The sequence below is a fragment of the Rhea americana genome, unplaced genomic scaffold (genome assembly GCF_003343005.1).
Source record: "Rhea americana isolate MKP2758 unplaced genomic scaffold, rheAme1 scaffold_0, whole genome shotgun sequence".
Lineage (NCBI taxonomy): Eukaryota > Metazoa > Chordata > Aves > Rheiformes > Rheidae > Rhea > Rhea americana.
Genome location: NW_028185037.1, coordinates 13,036,022 through 13,058,463, shown reverse-complemented (window position 1 = coordinate 13,058,463; position 22,442 = coordinate 13,036,022). Strand labels below are relative to the sequence as shown.

Below are 22,442 nucleotides of genomic sequence, written 5' to 3'. Positions count from 1 at the left end.
AAACAAGAGACAACCAAAGTTCAAGAAAACACAAACCAAGAATATTGTACCCAGAATTGGTTCTCTCAGATTAGTAATCTTTGGACAGTTCACACCTGAGTTGTAGCTTCATTTACTGAACTGCTCAAAGATTTAAGGGAATCTGAAGTTTAAGAAGAAAAAAACAGTATTGTGCTATCACAGGTAATATCTAGCAGCATAATGTGTTCAGACCCTTAAAGACAAGATTTCTGACTGGACTAAAAACATTTAGTCAGTACAAGCYTTTTTACCTTCAGGGCTTTGCTTGACTGCAGAATCCATTGAAGTGTCTTCTATTACCAGCTCAAATGATTCTGTACTCCCATTTACATCAGATCCTGATGCTAGTTCAGCCTCTCCTAGAGGTAAGGCAATTCTTACATAAATATTTAACTGATACAGAGTTAGTAACTGTCTGATGCAAGGAACTTCACACAAATTTTGCCCAAAGGTGATACATCTATAAAGCTAGAGAAAGGGATATGAAGAAACACAGCATTATGGAGAAACATTGATTTTTAGGACTAAAAAGCAGCTTAGAAATCCTCACTACACTTGTGAAAGATAAAGTTTGGTATATAAAACTGACACAATTTACTTTTAATGCTTTGAAATGATTCTTTTTTCTTCCTTTGAACATTCTAGTTTAGTAATTTTTGGCCATTCTTTGCTGTTTCTGAACTATTCACACAGGATAATTATGAAGTAAGTCTATTGCTCAGAGATTTACACTTWAGATGGGCTCCTAAACGAGTCTGAAGATGTTTTGTGGACTTCTAAATAGAAGACTTCATTTACCTTTGCTGAAGTGATTGAATGTAAATTAAAGGAACACAGATGAAAAATACTGGTAACCAACCTCTTCCATCAGAAGCATCACTCAGCTTTCTTTTCGCCTGTTGACTTGCAGGGTTCAACATAGTGACATAGCCACAAAAATGCTGCATATCCACTTTGTTTCTCAGAATTCTCAAAGCTGTATGCATGCCCATGTTCACGCGAGAGAAATCTAGTGGAAAAAAATATACATCCCAGTTTACCTTACAAGAGGCCTCCTCCATATCCACCACTCCTCCATAGTTCACCTCCAAGCAAGGCTAAATTTTTATTGCCTGGATTTCTCTCTTCTGGAATRTTCCAAACTAGTGATCATACTGGGGGTTCTGGGCAATACATAACTGAACTGTTTTCCCACWCCAAATGCTAATTAATACCTTATATTATAGTAAAATTGTGCAGAAGGAAGAAAAAGTACAAACTGAAGATGATTTCCCTCAGCCTCTCTCACACACATGTGCACACACACAGTCAGCAGAGATGGCAAAGTTCAGCTAGAACCCACAGACGTCCAGCTTTTTCACTGTCACAGACTTTTACAGAAAATTCAATACAAGAGATATGCTCCACAGATTTAAAATTTTGAAGAATTACAGTACAGAATTAGAGGGGAAAAAAGAATTTATAACAACCAAATTGTTCATGCTGGAAGGAAAGACAAGTTAGAGATTGTCTTCAAAAATTTTCTACCTAGCATCAAGTTAGAAGAAAATAAGCAGAGAGAACAAATATAAAAGTTAACTATTATTAAAAACAAACAAACAAACAAAAAAACTATTTCTAACTGGCCTAGATTTTTAAGCGCTAGCTTAATTTTAGATCATTTAGATCATTTTAGATCTGAAAGTTCACTGAGAAGTTCGCTGAGAAGGCTAAGGCCTCAGCTATCCAAACCTYGTGCCCTACTCACCAAGAAATATTTCAGAAATTCAAGAAATATGTTAATTCCTGCCTTTCAAAATTGGTTGAGCTAGGTAGACCTCAAAGGAACGGGATATTTTGCTAGGGCAGTTCTTCCTGGGAAAGAAAAAAATCCCCTGCATAGTAGTTCCTAGTACTACTCATCAACATGAACAACTGGTAGGATTTTCAGGTTTTGTTCTCAYCTGTCTTCTAGTGAAGATACTGAAAGGAAATGAACCTTACAGYATATACAGTCAGCTTACTAACTATATAAGTAAGTAGGCACAAATAAAGATGCTTCAGGAAGCTTAAAAAAAAAATCTCTATAATGGGAGAGAAGAGAAGCCAGAAATCACATTCTAATTGGGACAGAGAATGTAGAAAAGAGAAGACTGTAAATTCAGAGCAGACTTGGCAAAATTTAAACATTCTTYCAATTTACTCGTCCAACTTGGATCGTAATTATGAGAAAATCTGTATTCAAAGAATTATTGCAACCTTGCACAAAGAAATGCCAAGAAAAGTAAACACAGTGGTGTAGAGATCACATTAAAGAATGATAGTTACCTCCTTGCTGCTCAGCTTCATCAAATGGAAAAGGTATATGCATTGTTTCCCCCATTCCGTGAATGCCATGCCCCTGAATATCAAGAAATTTAAATAAGCAACAGAAAACAAAAATATATTCATCAGCCTAGCTTTGTTCTACTTGTGCTCCCTTTTAAGGCAGACTATCAATCAAGTTGATAAAACAAATAAGCAGACCAAAGTGATATTTCTATATTAAAGTTCTTGAGTTAGCCAAAGGAAGGAAAAAAAAAGAAAAAGAAAAAACCTTCCCACCAGAAGAATGAGCGCAAATGCAATGTAGTTAAACTTCAGTAGAGCAGCAAATTTTCTCTACAAACATTAGTTGCAAACAAAGTTCATTATTGCTGTGCATTTCAAAGGAGCAAAATAATGGAATTTCCTCCCCTAAGCATGGAAGATTTTTGAGTAATCTAGGCTGTCACAAGTAGGCCTTTGAGAACATATAATTTTATGTTTGTTACACTATTAAACATCTATTCATTTGAATGATTAATTCTGAGAGTTCATCTGAACTGATGAAATAGGAAAAGGTATTTAACTTCCCTCAAATAACAAGACAAATCCACTCCATTTCTGARGTTTCTGATAAAGAACATGTTTCACCTTTCACCAATACCATGAATTATTTGAGCTGTACTGTACTGCAGGAACTGAATATTAAGTTCACTGAAAAGGTACATTTCTTACAGAACAGTACCTTGTTCTATTCYCTGCAAGTCTTTGCCAAAGGTAAATAAAACACATACTAGCAAAGAGCTGCTACAATCAGCATCACCCCAACACAAAGTTGTGGTGTAGTCCAAAACACCTAATTGCACAAGTTTTATGTGCATAAAATTTTACATACACACACACGTGTGTGTGTGTGTTTTTATATATATATATATATATATATATACACATATATATATACACACACATACACACACATATATATATTACATATATATATGTATGTAGGTATTAAAAGTAAAACTTTAAGAATTATCTTGCTTACCAGTAACTAACTGGCCTCCAAGCACACTGGCCACATTGTTTTGCATCCAAGGCAGATTCATTTACAAAACCATTCTYTATCACCACTTAATCAGAGCAGCATTGGCTACAGAAGCTAAACACATTTTTCAGATTTTTGACAAAGAAATGCAGCTCTCCTGTATTCTTAATACTCTCTACTGTGTAACAGCTTTACTCAAAATTACACATTTTCATTATTTACCACAGAGCATTCTGTACCTGAATTAGAACAGCAGAATGTGTTAAAGCATCATTCAACATTGTGAGCACATTGGAAGTAGGAACTACTCCTGGGTCATGACCCCAAGACGTTATTAGTAAGCGATCAAAACCCTAGAAGACAGAAATTAAGACTATTTACAGTAGTAATGGATTATCCAAGCATATAAAGTGAAATACTACAGTTAGGCTAAGAGTATATTGTTACAATTAGGAAGTTACCACAGGTAACTACAATTCTATAGCATTATGCTTTGTACCAAGGACCACTCATGGTCTTACTCCTGGTAAAGACAGAAGCTCGCCAACCTCAAACTTAAGATGCTAGTTTGAACAGGAGGTATCTGTCACCAGTCCCTGTAGAACTATGTGGCCGTCGCAGCAGTCTCCTAGCAAATAGGAGATGAAAATAATCTCACATAAATTTAAAAGTAAAATATATACTAGATAAAACCAACACTGTCAAAAAGAGAGAAAAGACTTATCAACCCCCCCAAAACACCTATCTGAGAGGGAGGGACAGGGAGAGAAAGACACTGAGTAGGAAGCAATTTCCACTTCTTAGTTTTCAAGATTGAATTCCTGTGTYTCTCTGTAAGAGTTCTAGAAGTGCCTTGACAGATCCCTAAGCAAATGACAGTGCAAATTAGCAGCAGGAAAAAAAAAACATTCATGTCTGTAGACAGAGAACAAAAAAAGTCTCCAGTAAATTCATGATAACATAGAACGTGAGATCATTTAGCATAAGAAAATCTGACTGATTCATCAGAACACTGAAAATTCAGTCCAGTAAGGTAGCTTTCTGAGGCTACCACATTGTACACTTTTTATTAATAGAAGGGCATAACCCACACATTTAACAGCAGTTTAATCTACTGATAAGACTGAAGTTTTAATCAAGTTGTTCTTCAATGGCCTTACAAAATGCTTTTCGCTCTAGAAGCCTAGATTTACTTAATCCAGTGTTACTTTAGAACATAGTCTTAGAAATAGGGAGTATCAGCATTTTTTAAAATCAAAAAGGTCATGAAAGGTAAGGGAAGAAACAAAAAGACAGATGTAAGAAATGAGAAACACATGTACAAATCCAAGAGCCAGAGATGGAAGCTGATGCAGGTAAATCTAAGAATACACATCCTTCTCTGAAGGTCTCCATAYCACTCATATGTTTAGCTTTTCAAGCATTCATTCAGAATAAAGAAATGAAAACTGTAGAGATCTGCCTCCAATTATAAATACAAATTAAATTACGTTATGAACTCTGTCACGATCTATGAGACCCACAGCCTGCTAAGTCTCTGCTGAGAACTTTGCAGCCTTACGAATCAAAGCCAACAGATACTTTGATTTTTTGTTCAGGCAAGTTTAAAAGTACCCATGGTCACTTCTATCTCGGTTTGCCTAAGATATAGAACGGGTAATGGTACTTCCTTTGTGGYACATTTGTCATCATTAGCATCTCTGAGGGACAGAACAGGAGGAGGTCTTTCAGGCAGGAGCTGGACAAATCTACAGYGCCTTGTGGAACTCCTTGCTAAAGGCCTGTAGGGATGCTGCAAATTAGATGGATTCAAGGCTGGGGGAAGGAGCCYGAGCAACTGGACAGTGCGCAGAAAAGAATTCCAGTGGCAGCCTCTAAACGCCCAACATTACATACAGTTCAGGAAGTTCTCTGACCAGAAAATGGGAAGGTGGGAAAAATCTTAAGATTGTATCAGGCTTTTTCTTCCTAGGCACCTACTTACAGCCATTGCTAGAGACACGTTACTGGGCTAGGAAGACCTTTTGTCTAATCTTGGGCAGTCTTTACTAAATTCTTGTCATTTAAACTGCTGGGAAAAACTTCAGCCTCAAAGTCTCCCTCTCAAATTCTGACAGCGGGCAAATGAGCAGTGATCAGCTTGGCCAACCTCCAAATCCAAGCTGTGTGTTCCATCAGGAGGTGAGAGCATCCTTTCCAATACAGTACTAGGAAGAGCACCAGACACTATGTCTCTGTATCTTTTGCTACAGGTAGTCTTCATCTTTGTAACCCACTTTGAGGGGGAGGGGAGGGAGAACTTACAAGCTATATTCGCAGTGACTGTAGTACCACACTCTACACTAAAATCGAGAGCAGTGGCACCAAATATACCAGAGCTGCAATGTGACAAGAAAAGAGATACAAGTAGCATTCTTTGTTGAGAGCTTAAAAGAAAGCAAAACAAGATACCGTATAAACTTGCTTCTAAGAAAGGCAYACCATTTACAGAAAATTATACCTCTGACTTCAGTTGTTATCACTGAATGCTTTAGTGTACAGTATACCTCTGAAACATTTAGGAAAGAAGAAGAAATCCATGCATATGGTACCTGAAAAATTTCTGGGAGTTTTCGCAGACGGGTTCCTTTAGAGAGCAAGAGAGAGGGTGGTCCTTGTCCAGTTATATGGTAAATATACAGTTTGAACCAAACTGAACTGACTTCTGGTATTGCAGGTCCAATATGCTGAAGAGAGATTATCCAAGAAATTGGAAAGAGCCTGAAACTGCAACTTTTAAACGTACAGATGTAATTTCAGAATCAACCACTAAACAACTGTGTGTGTGTGTGTGTGTGTGTGTGTGTGTGTGTGTGTGTGTGTGTATGTGTATAAAGTTAGTTTTGCAGCACAGGGGTTTAATTGTATTAATTTATGCTGCTAAGTAGAAATGATATCCTAGGTACTTAGGCCAGTATTGGAAGACTCTCTATAGGAAGATAATAGCAAGGCAGTTCTAAGAATATGAATTTCAGCACAGAACAACTGTCACTGAGCCTACTTGAGCAGATATATTGTTAATAGATTAAATGGACTGAATGTAATAAGCATTCACATTTTAATTCACTGAACATTTTTTTTAGATAAACTGCAATACTATTCTGCATGCTAATAATTAAATCTTCTTAAAGGGGCATCTCATCAGACTTTTCTAAAACAAAGCTACTAAGAAGGTATGATAGTATTAGATTCTGGGGTTTTTCCCCCCAGTATTTTTTCACCTGGGGTGTACAGCTGCTAATAGGTCGAATTTCATTGGTGAGTGGTGCCATGGAAACCAGCAGAGTATAATTTTTGTTGAGAACTCTACTGCAGGTAGCTGGATCCAAGCCGAGCAAGCTCTCACATCGTAAGAGATCCAAGGGAAAACCTATGTTAAGAATGCAATATTTTTAAATCATCAGTTGAGATGAAGCACACAACCCAAAATATTACTGTAGATTTTCCATTCTCCCCTGTTGAGCCATGAATACAGTATTTCCCAAAATTAAGTTTTAAATATACAGATTTATTCGAATTCACCTCAATTTTAGCAATATCAGTCATATGGGCTTTTCTGGCACAGAACTACCACTTGCTCCTCACTAACTGATCCCAGGAAACAAGCACACACAGAAATATTAATGAAATCAGTTAAGTAAGATCTTAAAAACATCTACCTATATTAGAAGAATATATTCCCTCTCATGACTTGAAAAAGGTTTCTCTGAAGAAACAGCTCTGCCTGAATAGATGGTGACTCCTTTGCTACAGTCTTTAAACTGGATAATTTGAAACCAATCCCTTCCTCATGTTCAGCTTGTCTTTGGTAGCTTTAATCTGTTGCTTCAGACATAAATCCACGCCTGTGCAACTGGCCTGTCATTCAACACAAGCACAGTACTGCAGGCTCGAAGGATGATGAAATGTGATGTTTTGTTTCAAAATTTTTTTTAAAAACTGAGGCATTGATTGCTTTCTGAAATAACAGCTYGATCAGAAAGCTAAGAATCCTTGGCAGATAAACAAACAATCTTAGAAGGATTTCCTGATGAGAAAGTGTGCACAGTACCGTTATTTGGTTGATCAGGCTGCACAGCTTGTGCCCCTAGGTCTTTATTATGCCTCAAAAACAGTATTGTGTTTCTCAGTGTAAGCGCATGATCAAAGTACCGCTGTGCTTCCCCTTCACCTGTGCTTTGAACCTAAACAAGAATAAATGCATACAAGTGATACATTGTTTATATAAGCATCAATTACACAAACAGAAAAATTAACAAAACAGCATTTTAAAGTTCTGTAACTGCATGACAACTCTACAGCTTACAGGCAAGGATGATTCAYAGCAAGTATTAAGTGAACAGTGATTCCTAGCTAAGTCTAAGTCAAACAGCCAAAGGTACACAAAGACAGTATCTAAAAATTAGAAAAATCAATCACTTAGTCTTTAGGTAAAAAAGATACCAGTCTTTAAATGTTCAGTCATCACGGCTGGTAAAAAAGGATACTGTAATTAACAGTACAGTCCTGCTACATAATCTAAGAARAACAGTAGAATTATCTCAGAAAAGAGGATACGTGGTTAAACATTAAACATTCCAGCAAATAATGGTCAATTTCTTCTACAAAAGACATGTGCACTTCTTCAGAARTATTAACATGTCACCAAAAAGAAAGTTATTTCCATGTAGCAAGCCCTAATGCAGCTATGCAYGCACACAGGCTTGGATAAATGCAGTTCTTGAACTCACTTTGCTAATACACGCCACATTCACGTACATGCACAGGGCATACCTGAAAGCCACTGCAGGCATAAATGCCAGGAATAAGCAAAATTTTAACTGAACCACTTGGATTCAATATGGTCAAGTTTGTATTTCTATTGTTGTATTGCTAAAAGAGGCTCCTAAAGCAGTTCTACAAAAAGAAAAAAAAATGTTTTTTTTCTCCCTTTACATTTAAGTGCTGAGAAAACACTGGGCCATGCACRGAACAGATTACCTTTTCCAGCTCCACCAAGAAACTGTCAAGAGACTCATCTGACAGTTTCCCAACTTCAAACATGGTGACTGCATGACTTTTCAAGTTCTGTAACAAAACAAAACTGTCTTAATTCTTTGAGGAGGGAATGAATGGGCAAGCAAAAATTTGTATTAAGCAGGTGTTCCTTATTCTGTAAACAATTAATATAAATGTTTCTAAAATAAACAAAGCTTTATTATACTGAAGTTAAAGGATTTTAGACTTTCTATATATTTGTTCTTGGTATAATAGATTGAACAATTCTGACATACTGGTGAAAGATTTCCCATCATTAAAAAGGCAGTGAGAGTGGAATCGAACAGGAAGGCAATGCGCTTTGTGTGCCCACTAGACAGATTCAGGCTGCTCACACTGGCTGTATCAGCTAAAAAAGAACAATAGAAAAAAGATGATTTTATATTTAAATAAAACAATCAAGGTTAAGTCATAAAAATATTACAAGCCARAAACCAAAACCCCTTAGACGATGTCACAGATTAAAACAGAATTTCCTTACCATTCCAACAGAATTTCCTTGTTATTACTAAAGCATTGATTAATTCAAATTTTAATTTTGAAGTTGGTAACTTTGTGCTTATTAATATCCATAATATAGATTAGCTAAATAGCTTCTTTTGGAAGATTAGGCTGGAGAATTTCAAACCAAGCAATAAACACCACCTGCACCACTTTATACAATGCAAAAGAGGATCAACACAATTTATATGTTTCATCTATTTCTAAACCCCTTTACAGCTTATGGCCCTGTACAAATAATTAATCCTAATTTATTAAGTTCACTGTAAGTGCTAACCTGGATCATCTTGACTGTTGGTATCTGTATCTGTGGCTGATGATCCAGCTTCCTGTATAGGACTTCTGTTTTCCCCACTGTCCCATGAAAGCAGCATCTTTTGGGGATCCAAAGTACTCCTATTAATGTGAATTAAAACCCACATCTATTGGTCACTGTAGCGCTGGAGAAGCAGCTCTGCCTTCTAGTGCTAGTAGTCCATGCATAGGCATGCCTGGTACATCTCTTTAAATACTTCCAAGCCCTAGACCAGTTGCCCTCAGAGTCCTGCCTTAGGTTTAACACAAAAGCTTGTTCTACATTTTCAAAATAATTGGTTTTGAACAAGAGATCTGAAGATTAAATCATCATCTTTCAAGAAAAATCCAAGGCAAAAATCTAATTTGCTTTGGCCTGACTGTCCAAGTTAACATTAAAGAAAGCTCAGGTGTAGCGGTTGTTTTAAATGAACCAATAAAAACAAGACTAAACAAAGTGCCTTATATTTCTTAAGTAAGAAACTGGCACTCCGAGTTGGAGAGCCAGGCTGTACAGGATTAATGTCATGTCCGCAGTATTTTATACGGGTTTTTTTGGGCTGTCAATAACAGAACTACAATGCTACCCCACAGTAAGCAAACATCATGTGCATATTCACTGACAGCAGCACCAAGAGACACTGTCTTTGTACTACCACAGTAGCTGTTGTTTCTGGCCCCAGGACATTAAAGCAAATGCCCCCTAGTTACTTCAAGAGTGAGCAACTGTGTATTTAAACATCAAAAAGCCATCGCTAAGTAACAGCACTGGAAATAGTACCTTGAACTTGCAAAGTAATTTACCACTCCTTATCATCAGATTACAGATGTAATCAAGTATTCTTCTCATAACATATATTAGAAAGCCAAATGACATTACTTAATGCAGAATTCAAAAGAAAGTAACCAACAATTCTATAGTAAYATTTAGTTTGTAGTTTTCTCTTTACTCAAAAAGGAGCTTTGTGAAAGAACAGAGATACTTACTTCAGCCTGTTTACTGAAGGAACATTCTTCCATGATGGATGAAGATTATCCAGGTTTATAACTTGGCCTTTTTTATGTGCAAAGCCTAACCGACAATACATGGACACGGCATTCTGAAGAAACGCACATAAATATAGTAAGTAACTACACTATAAAATCCATCTATGAAGTCAGGTTACAAGATTGAACTTTTCACACCAAGTAACAGATGTACTATACATACATACCTTTACTAAAGATAAGTCAATCTCTAGAACATTTGCAAGCTAAAAAAGCAAAAACAAAAAAATCAACAATCCAGAAAAACAAATCCAAAGTAATTAGCCCTTGCAGGTTTTTAGAGGAGTGGGGGATAGGGGTGTTGTTTTTAAACAAAACCTGTACTAAGAGGAGCAATTTCGCCTCCACCAGAAATAATGGAAAAAAGGGAAGAAATSTCATAATTGTCCCATTTCAAAACATGCAAAGGAAATGTAAGGTTATGTTCCACTGTGCAATTTCTGGGATAATCATTTATACTGGAAGACATGCAAAGAGGAAGCAAAATCCCAGCTGTATTTAACACGTATTTTTCAGAAACCAATTCACAYGGTTTTGAGAATTGGACCCTATAAAAAGATATTTCTCATATTAAAGTTGTAAATACTTGTGTAAAAATTATATTCCTACTTTAAGTCAGCTCCCTGAATGTTTTCAATGTCAGAGAAATTAAAAAAAATCACATTAGCAAAACTAAACCAATCTGCTCAGGACTGACAGAAAGTAGACTCTATTCCAATTTTAACTGGRATGAGATAGTCTACATGTACAACCCTGTATAAATACACTCCCATTGATGGAGTTGCTTCACTGATTATACATTTGGTACACATTTGCCTTGCAGAATGGTAAGTTACATCCAAGATTAAAGAAACAGCTTAGATTTCAAATCCTCCAAATCTAATGACACATTTAAACAAAGTCAGTTCGTATTTATCCATTTCTTTTCCATAAGCATTTGTGCTTTGGGCCCTTTCAGGTTTTCCTGTCTCTCCGACATGAACTAAGTCTTACTTACCTCTGCCACATTAGTGTGCTCATCTATTGAAACAAATATCTTGTAGAGGAGAGTTTCAAAGTAATCACCTTGCACTCTGTTCATCACAAAACCTTCAAGTGGTGGCACTGAAAAGAATTACTTGTAATCTTACAATTTGGTCACTTTGTTTTTAAATTTGCTTAAGAACAGAAAAACAAGTTTACACTTATTTAGTTTTCATGATGCCCGTAATTTTGAGTTTTCCCCAAGAGTTTCAAAAAACAAAAGCCTAAAGGTAGTTTATGCGGTATTTACATTTAAAATTTTCTGATGATCTTGAGAAAAGTAACAGTTGTCAATATTGTTTTTCCTATAAAAACTAAAGCCACTCTACCTTGCATCACAGTCTTGCAGACTCCAGCTCATCCACTACAGATAATTCCCAGTTACCTGGCTCAAAAATTTCTAGGGAAAAGGCTAGCTTTGTAACGTGAATGGAGAGTAAACCTCTGTACTRACTGAAAAAGGAAAAACTCCAGAGCTGAGAATCCCAGAGTAAATTTCTAAGCAGCAACTCTCTTGTATTTAGAGCACTTTTGCTTAACTGATTTCTACTACAGCAACGACAGGTACTTCTGCATGGCCACATTCCAAATCACTGAGGTCTTTGCAGATTATAGCAAACTCAGAACCCTCTGAGACCTAGCAYAACATAATGAATTGTTCAAAGGGCAGCCACATGCTGTGCTAGTTTAAGCTCCTGTGTACCCAGCACATTACTATAATTGAGGTGACAAGACCACGAAGGATGGAACCGATAGCTATTAAAAAGGAAAAAATAAGTTGTATTTCTCTAGAAGATAGGAGTCAAAAATCCATACCCTTGTGACAAGCTGACTACATTTCTTTATACTATTCTTCTTTTTTGTTACAGACATATGGGAGAATACTTATTAAATCATGTCATAAATCTTTAAAAGTATCTCATTGGATGTAATTATGTATATGAAATAAAAAAATATGAAAATTCAATTTGAAATTCTATATTTCATAAAGACAACGTTTTAATACACTTCAAAAACATTTGATTGGGAACAATTCTCATAGTTCAGTGATTCATTTAAGCAAACTCATGCACACAGAAAAGTAGCTTCCAAGACAGACAATTATAGGATAAATAAAATTAATCTAAGAAAAGACAGGTATTATACATTAATGAATTTACTTACCTGCTATACAGCTGTCATCAGATATTGGTACATCGAGGTAAATAAATCCTTTGTTATACAAGCCTTTAAAAATAAGAGCACATCATTTTACAAAATCATTATCCAGGGTACTAATGATATAAGTTGATTTCCCCACCAGTCAGTGCAGAATTTAAAACAATTTAATAGCCTCCACAGTAGAATACTACTTCGCAATGCATGGATAAGTAAACTGCATTTAATGTTAAACACACGCCAACCTAAAACAGAGCTTTTTACTTGTCATCTGGTGCAATACATTTGGAGCTCTGCATCTACTTCTAGGACAATAGAGACTGAATAGAAAAGGTCACAGCAGAATCACTAGAGACTAGAGATTGAAGCAGCTGTATTTGGCAGAAAGATGAGAATTGTCTCTGTCTGAAAGAGAACTTGGCTTTCACCATCATCACTGTACTGTCAAGAAGAATTTGATTAGTTACTTACWGTACCTTAAATGACAGAGTTTGCACCAGTCAGCCCTCTTCTCCCTTAAAATCCTACCTTACATTGATTGGTTAGACATACTTTCTCCACTCATTAAGTAGAGATAATGTCTTCTAAACCTATTTTCCCACTAATTTGTGAGCCTCTCCAACATAAGCAGCATCAGGCCGTACATAAGAAAGATGATTGCCAAAGTCTTCTGAATTCAAGTTTTCTTAAACCCTGCACTGTTTCAGATTTGCTCAAGAGCCTACCTCAYTTTTTCTACAGTTTTTTTTTCCTGTTTCATTAGCAGGCAGTAGAATTCCACCCAAATTTCTTAAGAAAGTAGAGTGCACCGATCTGAGTACTTGTAGTAAACCAAACATTTACAAGTACAGTTCGCAGAGAAGAGTTCATCGATTAATTTGTACTCTCTTCACTAACAGGATTTTTCTGTATCTAGCACAAAAACAAGGAGACACACATGCACACAATTTTTCAGCAACAGTTACAGACCTTTGTGAAACAAGATAGCCTCTCAGGTTTAAGTCCCATTTTAGACAGTGTTCAAACAGTACCAAATTTCAAAGTCTCCTTTTCTTTGAAGAGTGAACAGTGAAGTTTTAGCATCTAGGATTACTAATGCTGACATTGTCTTTTTCARTTTCTCTCCTCTTTCCACTCTACCCCCTACACAATCTTTACTGTCATGTTCTATGGTAGGAATTTGTTGAATCATTTTAAGCAATAACAGAGCAGTAGTTACTATTAACCATTTACAAGACCTAGACTGCAGTCTGTACAAGCTCTTGAATATTCTCTTCCACATTCTCTCACACTTCAGCTGTCCACATCCCTTTYACTGCTAGCTTTCAACGCTAGTCTCAAAATTTACTAAGCAAGATCTACAAACAGAAAATCCACACTGATTAAATACTTACTGTGAACTACATTGAAGTCTAGTGAACCAGCAAGCTGAGGACCTGAATCAATTATCTTATCAATAGCAGACTTCTCAGATGTAGTACAAATCTAGGTAAAAGAAATTATGTTAGTTTGCTGTAAAAATCAGTCTATGCATCTGAAACTTTTTTTATTGTGGTATTATTTCAGTTTCAAATTGTTACTTCTTATATTCTGATATTAATTATGACTAATGCTCTTAAAGTGCTTGTGCTGAGAAAGAAATCACTGGAGTTCTTGTTAAAGTCTGACATTCCTATTCGTGCTTCTGCTCAAAGTTATGCATGCTCAAGGAACAATACTTAATTGGACAAATTCCAGGCATTTGGCAAATGAAGTCCACAGTAAAATACATGTTTGCTCTTTAAAACTTCTGAACTGAGTGTTCAACTATACAACTGATAGCATTTTAGAATGAGGTCAGTTCCCGTTTCCAAGTAATTTGYTTCAAGTTAACTATTTTGAGTTGAAGAGATGTCAAAAGATCTGTCTAGAAATAATCGGTGTCCAAGATATTTCCAGTAGTAGCCAAATTAAAAAAAAACAACMAAAAAAACACATGGTTTTAAATATTCCAATCTAACCTAAAGAACTTATAGAGAAGGAATTAAACATAGAGTATATGTCAAATGCCTAGTTGACCTTACTGTGAAGAGTTTGGCAATTTTTTGTAGGAAGAAACTAGGAGAAGGGAAGTAGAATGGGGGTGAAACATTTAGTGACCTCGTAAGTCAGCAAAAAAGCTTTTCATGTGCAAACAATGAGAAGTAAGGCAATGTGAGGAGGAGAAAAAGTCCACTAACATTCATAATTACAATGAAAGTGAAGATTCATCCCTAGCTGAGTTGTCAGGGCTTATATGAAATTTAAGAAAATATTGTCACTTGTTCCCTACAAATTAAAAGTACACACATCAGTTAAAACATGCTGGTTGATGTGTAATAACCTCAGCACTACCTGACGGTACCTAACACAAGAAGCAAAAAGAAGAAAGAAGGCAGAATATGTCAAATAAAACCATGTGTAATTTCTATTAGCTCTGATCCCTACTGCCATAAAAAAAAAAATGCTACAAATCTGTAATATGGTCTTCGTTCAGAACATACAAAGGGAGGTCTCTATTTTCAGAGSCTCTCAGTATTCAACCGAAATTAAAGATTCAAAATATTTTAAAGTACCTTGATGTCATCCTCTGTGATATAGCCAGACTGCACAACCCACCAAGCTTCTATAGCAATCTCCACAGGTTTCACAGGTAACAGATCACGAGCAGTTTTCCTTCTGAAAAATTTCTGCAGTAGTACAGTCCATTTGAGATAGTAATAAGTAGCATTTCACACGTGCAAAGAGATGTTACCATTTCCCTTTACTTTATTTTAGCTGATGGTTAAGTACTTTTTAGTACGTTCTATTCACAGACTGAACACGCATAAAGATATTATTAATCTTGTCATTTAGTAAAAGTACACACATTTAAAAACAAATGTGTTCTCCCCTCCCCCAAATCAGATGAAAATGAGGGGAAAAAAATTTACATATGCTATTCTGAAATGCCCACACAAATCAGTATGAAATATTCACTTATTAAAATCACACTATTCTAACATCCTAGGATCAACCCCAAATTTAAAGCATTTATGACACTTTCTTTCTTACTTTCTTTTCAGTTCCACTTTTTTTTTAATGACACTTTCACAAGACAGCACAGCAAACAAGATCTGCATATAGAGTATTTTAAAAGAAAAATTCAATGATCTTAAAAACCGCTGACTAAAGACAGGAAGTAGACCACATTCACACTAGCATTAGACCCTAGCACATTAGCATGGTGCTGTGGAAGTACAGTGAATTTTAGTTCAAGAAAGAAAAGACAGAGGTTATTGTTTATTTATACACCTAACCTTCTCCTCTTCTATTCTATAGCCGTGACAATTTAGTTTGCTATGTCAACTTCAGCCTCTCAGTATTTTGGAAACTACACTTTGGTTTAAAGTAGTGTGAACCAACTGAAACTACACTTAGAATTTTTCTGAAGAAAGGAAGGAGCTGTTTCAGACTGAAGGGCCTAGTGATACGAACAGGAATTACGTTTTCAAAGGTGCACATGTTCACATACACATGCAAGGAAGCCTGTTCAGACTCATCAATGCTGTCTTAGAGAACATACACACCATAAAAAATTTACAGCTACTTGGAGGATTATCCCAGAATTAAATCTGTTCTCAATTGCACCCACAGAAACATGGAGTAATTTTTCCAGATCCAATRGCATTATTCCATGCTTATAATGGCCAGGAGATAGACATTAGTTACCTTTGGTGTTCTACATCAAACACCGTTCTGAAAATGTAAGAGATGTAGAGCTGAATACTTCCTTCCTTGTTACATTTTGACTTAAAGTTAAAAATCTCTTTATTAAGTTCAAAAAAAATTAATTAGCAATACACTATATTACATTCGGTTAGCTGTACTATTCAATTAGTAAGACTCATAAGATTTTTCCATTCTTCCTTTCCCACCAAAGAAGATATGTATGGCCAGTGGATATGGGGGAGGGGAGAGGGAATCAAAGACAAACTTACTTTTGAAGACCTACATTGGTTCATTAGATCTATATACTGATTTCTTCCTATACCAAGAAGTCTCAAACCTGAAAAATAAGTTTTTATTTCTCTTAGTTTAAGCTGAAGATGCATAAAACAGTCTTGAAAGACTCAGACCTACTTTTATAATACTACTTTGGATTATTCTTTTCTCYCCAAATAAAGGGATAACTAAAGAGCTAAATACAGTTCTACTGATGGATTCTCTTTCCAGATAAACATGGTTCTCTATCCCCACTTACTTATTCTGTATACGTTTAAAAAAACAAAACAAAAACGTGAATCCCATCTCTCTCAAGCCATAGGGTAGCGTAGAATGGAATAATCTAACTCCTTTCCCTCCCAGCCTCATATCAACAGTGTAATAACTTTGAGTCAAATTGCTTTGTTTTTGCTGAAAGGGATTTTCTCCCTCTCCCCCCACCCAACAAAACCCTCACTATGCATTAGATTAGAACTCTGAACACTAAAAATTAGAGCACAAAAGGCTACATAAGCCTTTAAGGAAGATGATTAAATTCTAGTTGAGTTAAAACAAATCAGAATTTAATTCTATAATCTCTAGCCTTCAAACAGTGAGGAAACATGAAAAGACACTGGAAAACTATCCATGGGGTTTAACTCATATTCTCTCTCAGTTTTAAGTCCAGCTTTCTAGTTTGACACCTGTTTTTAATATAAAATGGTAACAAAGATGTTTAACTTAATTCTACCACCAATCTGCAGCTGCTGCTAAAATAACAGAAGTGGAAGACTTTCCACTCTTCATACTCCCAAGTAACACTGGATTTCCAAYAAGCTATGCAATGCTGAGGAAAAGTTTTTCCTTAGCTGTTTTTCCAATGGGAACGTGACATGGGGTGAATTAAAGTTAACTGAAGTTACTCTATTTTTAGATTGTTTTCAAAAATTGTAGACTACTACTGACCTGACTACACAACATTCTTAAAGGAGAACAATAGAAAAATCATACCAAAGGTGAAGAACGAAGCTTTTTTTTTTTTTTTAATAATTAACACTATCTCAGTTTTAGGTTTGATTAACACTCCCCCCATGGCAGCAATCTGAGCTTTTCTCTGTAAGACCTCTCAGTAGGGTATCACTCTCGATCTGTTTTCCTTCATCCAGTTCAATGAAAGASGTCACACTTCTGCAGGAGGATTGATTTTCTGCTCTCATCTCAGGCACCATCCTCTAATCTCCCTCTCTCATTCCCACACCAGTCTACCATAAAGTAGAATAAAACATCTGGTGCAGTTAGAAGTGTCACAAGACACTGCATTCTCTTTTCTCTCAGGGCTAGTATATCATTCCTTATTCTGTATTTATACCAATTCTCAGGAGTGCCAACAGCCTTTCAGTGTCTTTCCAAAGCTTTTTGCCCAATACCTACAAAAAACACACTAGGAAAGAAACAAAAGCTCAGCTTGCTGATGCACAGAGGCCAGTAAGACTTTCTACCCAGAAGTCCAAGCAAGCAGTAATGCCATTCCAGCAAGGATAGAAGTTGCACAAGGTTTTCTACTGTATCTATTTGCACTCAAATTATTCTAACTTCAATAACAATCATTGGAAGAGAGGTCTGTATGGAGAGCATGCTCTCCTTACAAGCACTATTTAAATGGATCTACATCATTATTCACACATCTATCTTCAAGCAAATAGACATCCAACAAATCTATTTTCAGAAGCTCCATATTTTCAACTCATTGAAAGCAGTAGCGTAACCACATAATACTTACAATCAGCAGCAGTAAAGTTGGGTAATGAATCATAGCTTTTTTCACTGTTCATTATATCCTTAAGAGACAAGAAAACTTAGTTAAAACAGGAAAGTTATTGTTTCAAAAAGGGAGGTCCATTTCATATGAGCCAACATTAAGAGCTGAGCCTATCTGCATTTTTTTTAATTTGAAATAAAAATAGAAATCTATTAAAATCAGTTAATTATCAAATTTGACAATTACTTGAGTAATCACTACACAGGAAGATATATACACAAAAATGATACTTGGGAGTCAAATATAAGTTTTAARAAAAATGCAGACTAACAAAGTACAAAGATGAAATTTTRTATCTGCTCACACAGGAAAAAAACACAAAAGCACAAGAAACAGCTAAGAGTAATAGCACAAACTGGTTTTTAGTTTATTCTACATAATACTATCTGCAGTCATTATACACAGAATAAAAAAAAATAGTTATGATACCCAATGAAAGAAGGTTGCCAGAGCACTGACAGAAAACAGAACCATCTTAATTCTCATAGAAAGGATCTGCTTGAAGCTTTTGAAAAAGCTTCTAATAATATTAAGTGTTCTTTTTGAAAAAGAACAAAAAATAAAAAATAAATCAGTTCAAATGTGGTGTTTTCTAAAAATKGAAATTCTGCTTGCTTCATTAATCAAACAGAACAAGATATTTCTTGTACAAAGAATTTGAAGTGAAGAGTCACAGATCTCAATATGTCAAAAGAGAAAGACTGCCCTAAGAGTGATTCCTACCCAGCTCTATATGACAAATTCTAGTGCTGGAAAGGTTTATGGGGACAGAGTTGGCGGGGGGGGGCAGGGAGAGAAATGCAGGTACAAGTAGTTCTCCAGAAACTTTCCTTACTGTGGTTCATTATCAGACTCTACCAAAAGCAAACGAATCACATGACACTGCTTAGTAAGCATTACAGAGCCATCAGGGACACTCCTAGGACAGAATACAACTTTTCGCTGTAGTTTTGTACTCACCTCCATTATGCCTGTGTAATATGAAAACGGTGTTACCCTCAGACCTTTTACCATGATGTCAGACAAATGATAAGGGTACAACATGAGATGATCTCGACTGTATTTTAACAGATCCTCATAATACTTGCGCTCATCTTTCTTGACATGCTTAACTGCAGGGAAAAGTGAGGAAAAAAAGTCAAGACTTCTATCAAAATTTAAGTAAGGAAGTATTTTTAAAACACAGCAAGAAAAGAGGATTAAAATATAGTACAATAGCAATTGASAGAAAACTAAAAACAAAATAAAGGAGTGGTGCAGGGCATTCAGCAGCCATGGATTTCCAGATGTGATACAAGTATTGAGAGCCTTAAAGGATCACACTAGGACAGAGCAAGTTTATTCACAGGTTATCAAAGAGTGACCCACTGAGAGAAATCTCATGCAGGCACTAGAAAATTAATTAGTGGAAACTATTATCTACTGTGGAAAGAGAAATGGATGCAGTCAGTGCAAAATAAATGGGAACTCTACAAACACGCCATAGCCAGTAACTCATACAAGTCAGGGTGTCCGTGTGCATCTCATCCAGTGACATGCTTTCTTTTATTAGTCATGTCCTCTGTTAATAGGTCCTAACTTTTTTGAATGGGGCAGCTTAAGTACTAGAAACTCAGCAATGATTGCAGTAGGATTTCAGTTTTATCTTCAACTCAGTTATCCAAAAAAAGTACTTTCTTAGAGAAGCTGCTAAATGAACTGAATGTTGAGATTTTTCTTGAAGAAAAGATTTTTCTTGACAAAGAATCAGGTAGCAATTAGAAGTTACAATGCTTTTTCACTCACCTAAGTTATTCCGGTATCGTAACTGATTGCGGATGCTGTAGAGCACAACCTGCCTTTCATATTCCCTCTGAGAGTTTCCAAGACCCTTGAAAACATAAAAGTCTTTTAGCTGACATGCATAAAATTCCTAGTTAAACAACTGTGAAGTATCTTATAAGGAAACATATACGGACACTTGTCATTATTAGGAACTTCCCCAGTTCATTACATTGATAATATCTTCAGTCTCTGTAAAAGGTGAAGAGTATCTTTAGTTAAACAGAACAATGTATACAAGATGTGGATTTAAAAAGCAATCTGTAGATTTTTTTTCTAGTACCACTTTGATCAAAAAGAAATTGTCTAATCTTCAAATCAAAGGTTGTAAACCTTTTTTAATGATATAATGCATCAAGCATTATATAAAGCATTCAGCACTTGCAGCACCTTGCAGCCATGAAGAACTGGCCCAAATCAGCATAGCATAAACAGAGAATTATGAATGACAAAGTTTCAAGTGTAGCACAAGTGGGGCATCTAACAATCTTATACCACACTAAATAATAATAATAATAATAATAATAATAATTTGTGGCTTCATACAAGTGGCTAATCAAGTGATCTTAAGTTACAAAACTAAGGCATAAGTGCAGTATGTTATTTGACCATCACAAAGAGGAAAAAAAAAATTGGTTGAGGTTTTGATTGACCCCCTCAAATCTTATCGCAAAAAAAAAATTTCCCTAAAAATTCTTCACATTATTCTTCTACTTTGCACCTGCTTTTCCTGGTTCCCTCAACTGATGTTCATAATAACAGAAAAAGCTTAGTTGAAAGTATGTTACTTCACTACATATACAGGATAAACATTAGAGAAAGTAAGCTGGCCCATATACTCCAGAATCATGTATTAGAAAATAAACACTTGGTTTATTGATTAAATAAACCATAATTGATTAAATCCATAATTGATTAAATATCCAAAGAAGGCTCCAAGGATTTTCTCCAAATTAGAAAAAAAAGAGAGATAAATAAAGAAAGAATATTCTCAAATCAAAGAAAAATGGTATTCCAGAAGCTACATTAAATAAAATAATTAATTAAACATAAGTGTACTTCTATCCTAAATCTYTTAGACATCAGTATGGTACTCAGTTGGGTAGGTAAACAGAAAACATCACTCATGTTCCTCTTACAGACTAGTGCCTGAAGTCTCAAACTCAARGAATTCAATTATTCAAGATCTAGAGCCACTATTCATCCTCTCCATCCTTTCTCCTGTACAAGAGCAGGAATTATTTTTCAGTATCTACTTTCAAGCAGCGTAAGGCTTCCGAGATGAGAAGAGAACCTCCCTTTTGACTTGACACAGTATCTGCCCTGAGCTGTTGGAGGCCCATTAAACCTGGCAAATCAAGATTTCAYGAGGTTTTCAGTTCCACAAGCCACTCGCTGCCACTGCTCCCCAACTACCACAACCAGAGCAGCATAAAGCTCTGGGATGACAGTGGTCCTGGTTCACCCTGTGCTGGCCAGAGGTGGCCTGGGGGAAAACCTGCCTCCACTTGTCCTCCATCTGTGTGAGCATCCCACGGAGAGATCCGACACTCACCCCATACGCCCTCCCCCCACAGAGAGGCCTGACACACACACACACCCCAAACCCCTCTCCCTGCAGAGAGACCCACACACGCCCCTATAACCTCTCTCTCCTCACAGGGAGGCCCACGCACATCCCCGTGCCCCACTCCTCCCCACAGGGAGACCCCACACTCCCCAAATCCCCTTCTCCCCAGAGGGGCCCCACACACTCCCACACCCCCTCTCCCCACAGAGGGGCCCCACACACCCCCATACACTCCACTCCTCACAGAGGGGCCCTACATTCCCCAACACCCCCCACTCTGACCAGAGAGACCCCACACACCCTGCACATCCTCTCCGCACAACGAAACCCCACGTGCCCCCATGTGCCCCTCTCCCCACGCAGGGGCCCCCCACACCCGCCTGTGCCCCTCTCCCCACGCAGGGGCCCCCCACACCCGCCTGTGCCCCTCTCCCCACGCAGGGGCCCCACACACACCCCTGCGCCCCTCTCCCCGCAAAGGGGCCCCACACACACCCCTGCGCCCCTCTCCCTGCAAAGGGGCCCCACGCACCCTCTCCCCATAGACACCCCACATGGCTCCATGGCCCCTTCCCCCCGGAACCCCACATTCCCCACAGCGAGCCCCCTTGGTCCCTGCCTGCCTCCCTCCGGGGCAGACGACGGGGGGGTCCCCGCTTCTCCCCGCTCCCCGCGGCGGCGGCGGCGCGGCGGCACCTGCTTGACGCTGGCCGGCAGCCGCCCCCAGGGGTAGTTGTGGCGGATGTGGAACTCCACGTCGATGTTCATGGCCGGGGGCGGGAGGGCTGCGGCGCCGCCGCCGC

At 37.2% G+C, this 22,442-nt stretch overlaps 1 protein-coding gene across 1 annotated transcript in view; it reads right to left on the bottom strand.

Moving 5' to 3' along the window:
- FAM91A1 (family with sequence similarity 91 member A1) overlaps positions 1 to 22,436 on the bottom strand; it is a 29,226-nt gene extending 6,790 nt beyond the window's left edge. The window contains exons 1-21 of the mRNA XM_085315864.1: positions 22,336 to 22,436; positions 20,034 to 20,118; positions 19,209 to 19,360; positions 18,210 to 18,267; positions 16,447 to 16,514; positions 15,043 to 15,156; positions 13,843 to 13,933; positions 12,455 to 12,517; positions 11,265 to 11,371; positions 10,435 to 10,473; positions 10,208 to 10,320; positions 9,204 to 9,322; positions 8,662 to 8,774; positions 8,369 to 8,455; positions 7,440 to 7,572; positions 6,610 to 6,758; positions 5,941 to 6,075; positions 3,589 to 3,702; positions 2,329 to 2,401; positions 881 to 1,030; positions 273 to 380 (exon numbers count right to left, since the gene is read on the bottom strand). Of these exons, the coding sequence (XP_085171990.1) occupies positions 273 to 380; positions 881 to 1,030; positions 2,329 to 2,401; positions 3,589 to 3,702; positions 5,941 to 6,075; positions 6,610 to 6,758; positions 7,440 to 7,572; positions 8,369 to 8,455; positions 8,662 to 8,774; positions 9,204 to 9,322; positions 10,208 to 10,320; positions 10,435 to 10,473; positions 11,265 to 11,371; positions 12,455 to 12,517; positions 13,843 to 13,933; positions 15,043 to 15,156; positions 16,447 to 16,514; positions 18,210 to 18,267; positions 19,209 to 19,360; positions 20,034 to 20,118; positions 22,336 to 22,407 (2,143 nt within the window). The 5' untranslated portion in view covers positions 22,408 to 22,436. The remainder of the gene's footprint in view (positions 1 to 272; positions 381 to 880; positions 1,031 to 2,328; positions 2,402 to 3,588; positions 3,703 to 5,940; positions 6,076 to 6,609; positions 6,759 to 7,439; positions 7,573 to 8,368; positions 8,456 to 8,661; positions 8,775 to 9,203; positions 9,323 to 10,207; positions 10,321 to 10,434; positions 10,474 to 11,264; positions 11,372 to 12,454; positions 12,518 to 13,842; positions 13,934 to 15,042; positions 15,157 to 16,446; positions 16,515 to 18,209; positions 18,268 to 19,208; positions 19,361 to 20,033; positions 20,119 to 22,335) is intronic.
- Between the last annotated feature and the right edge of the window lie 6 nt (positions 22,437 to 22,442).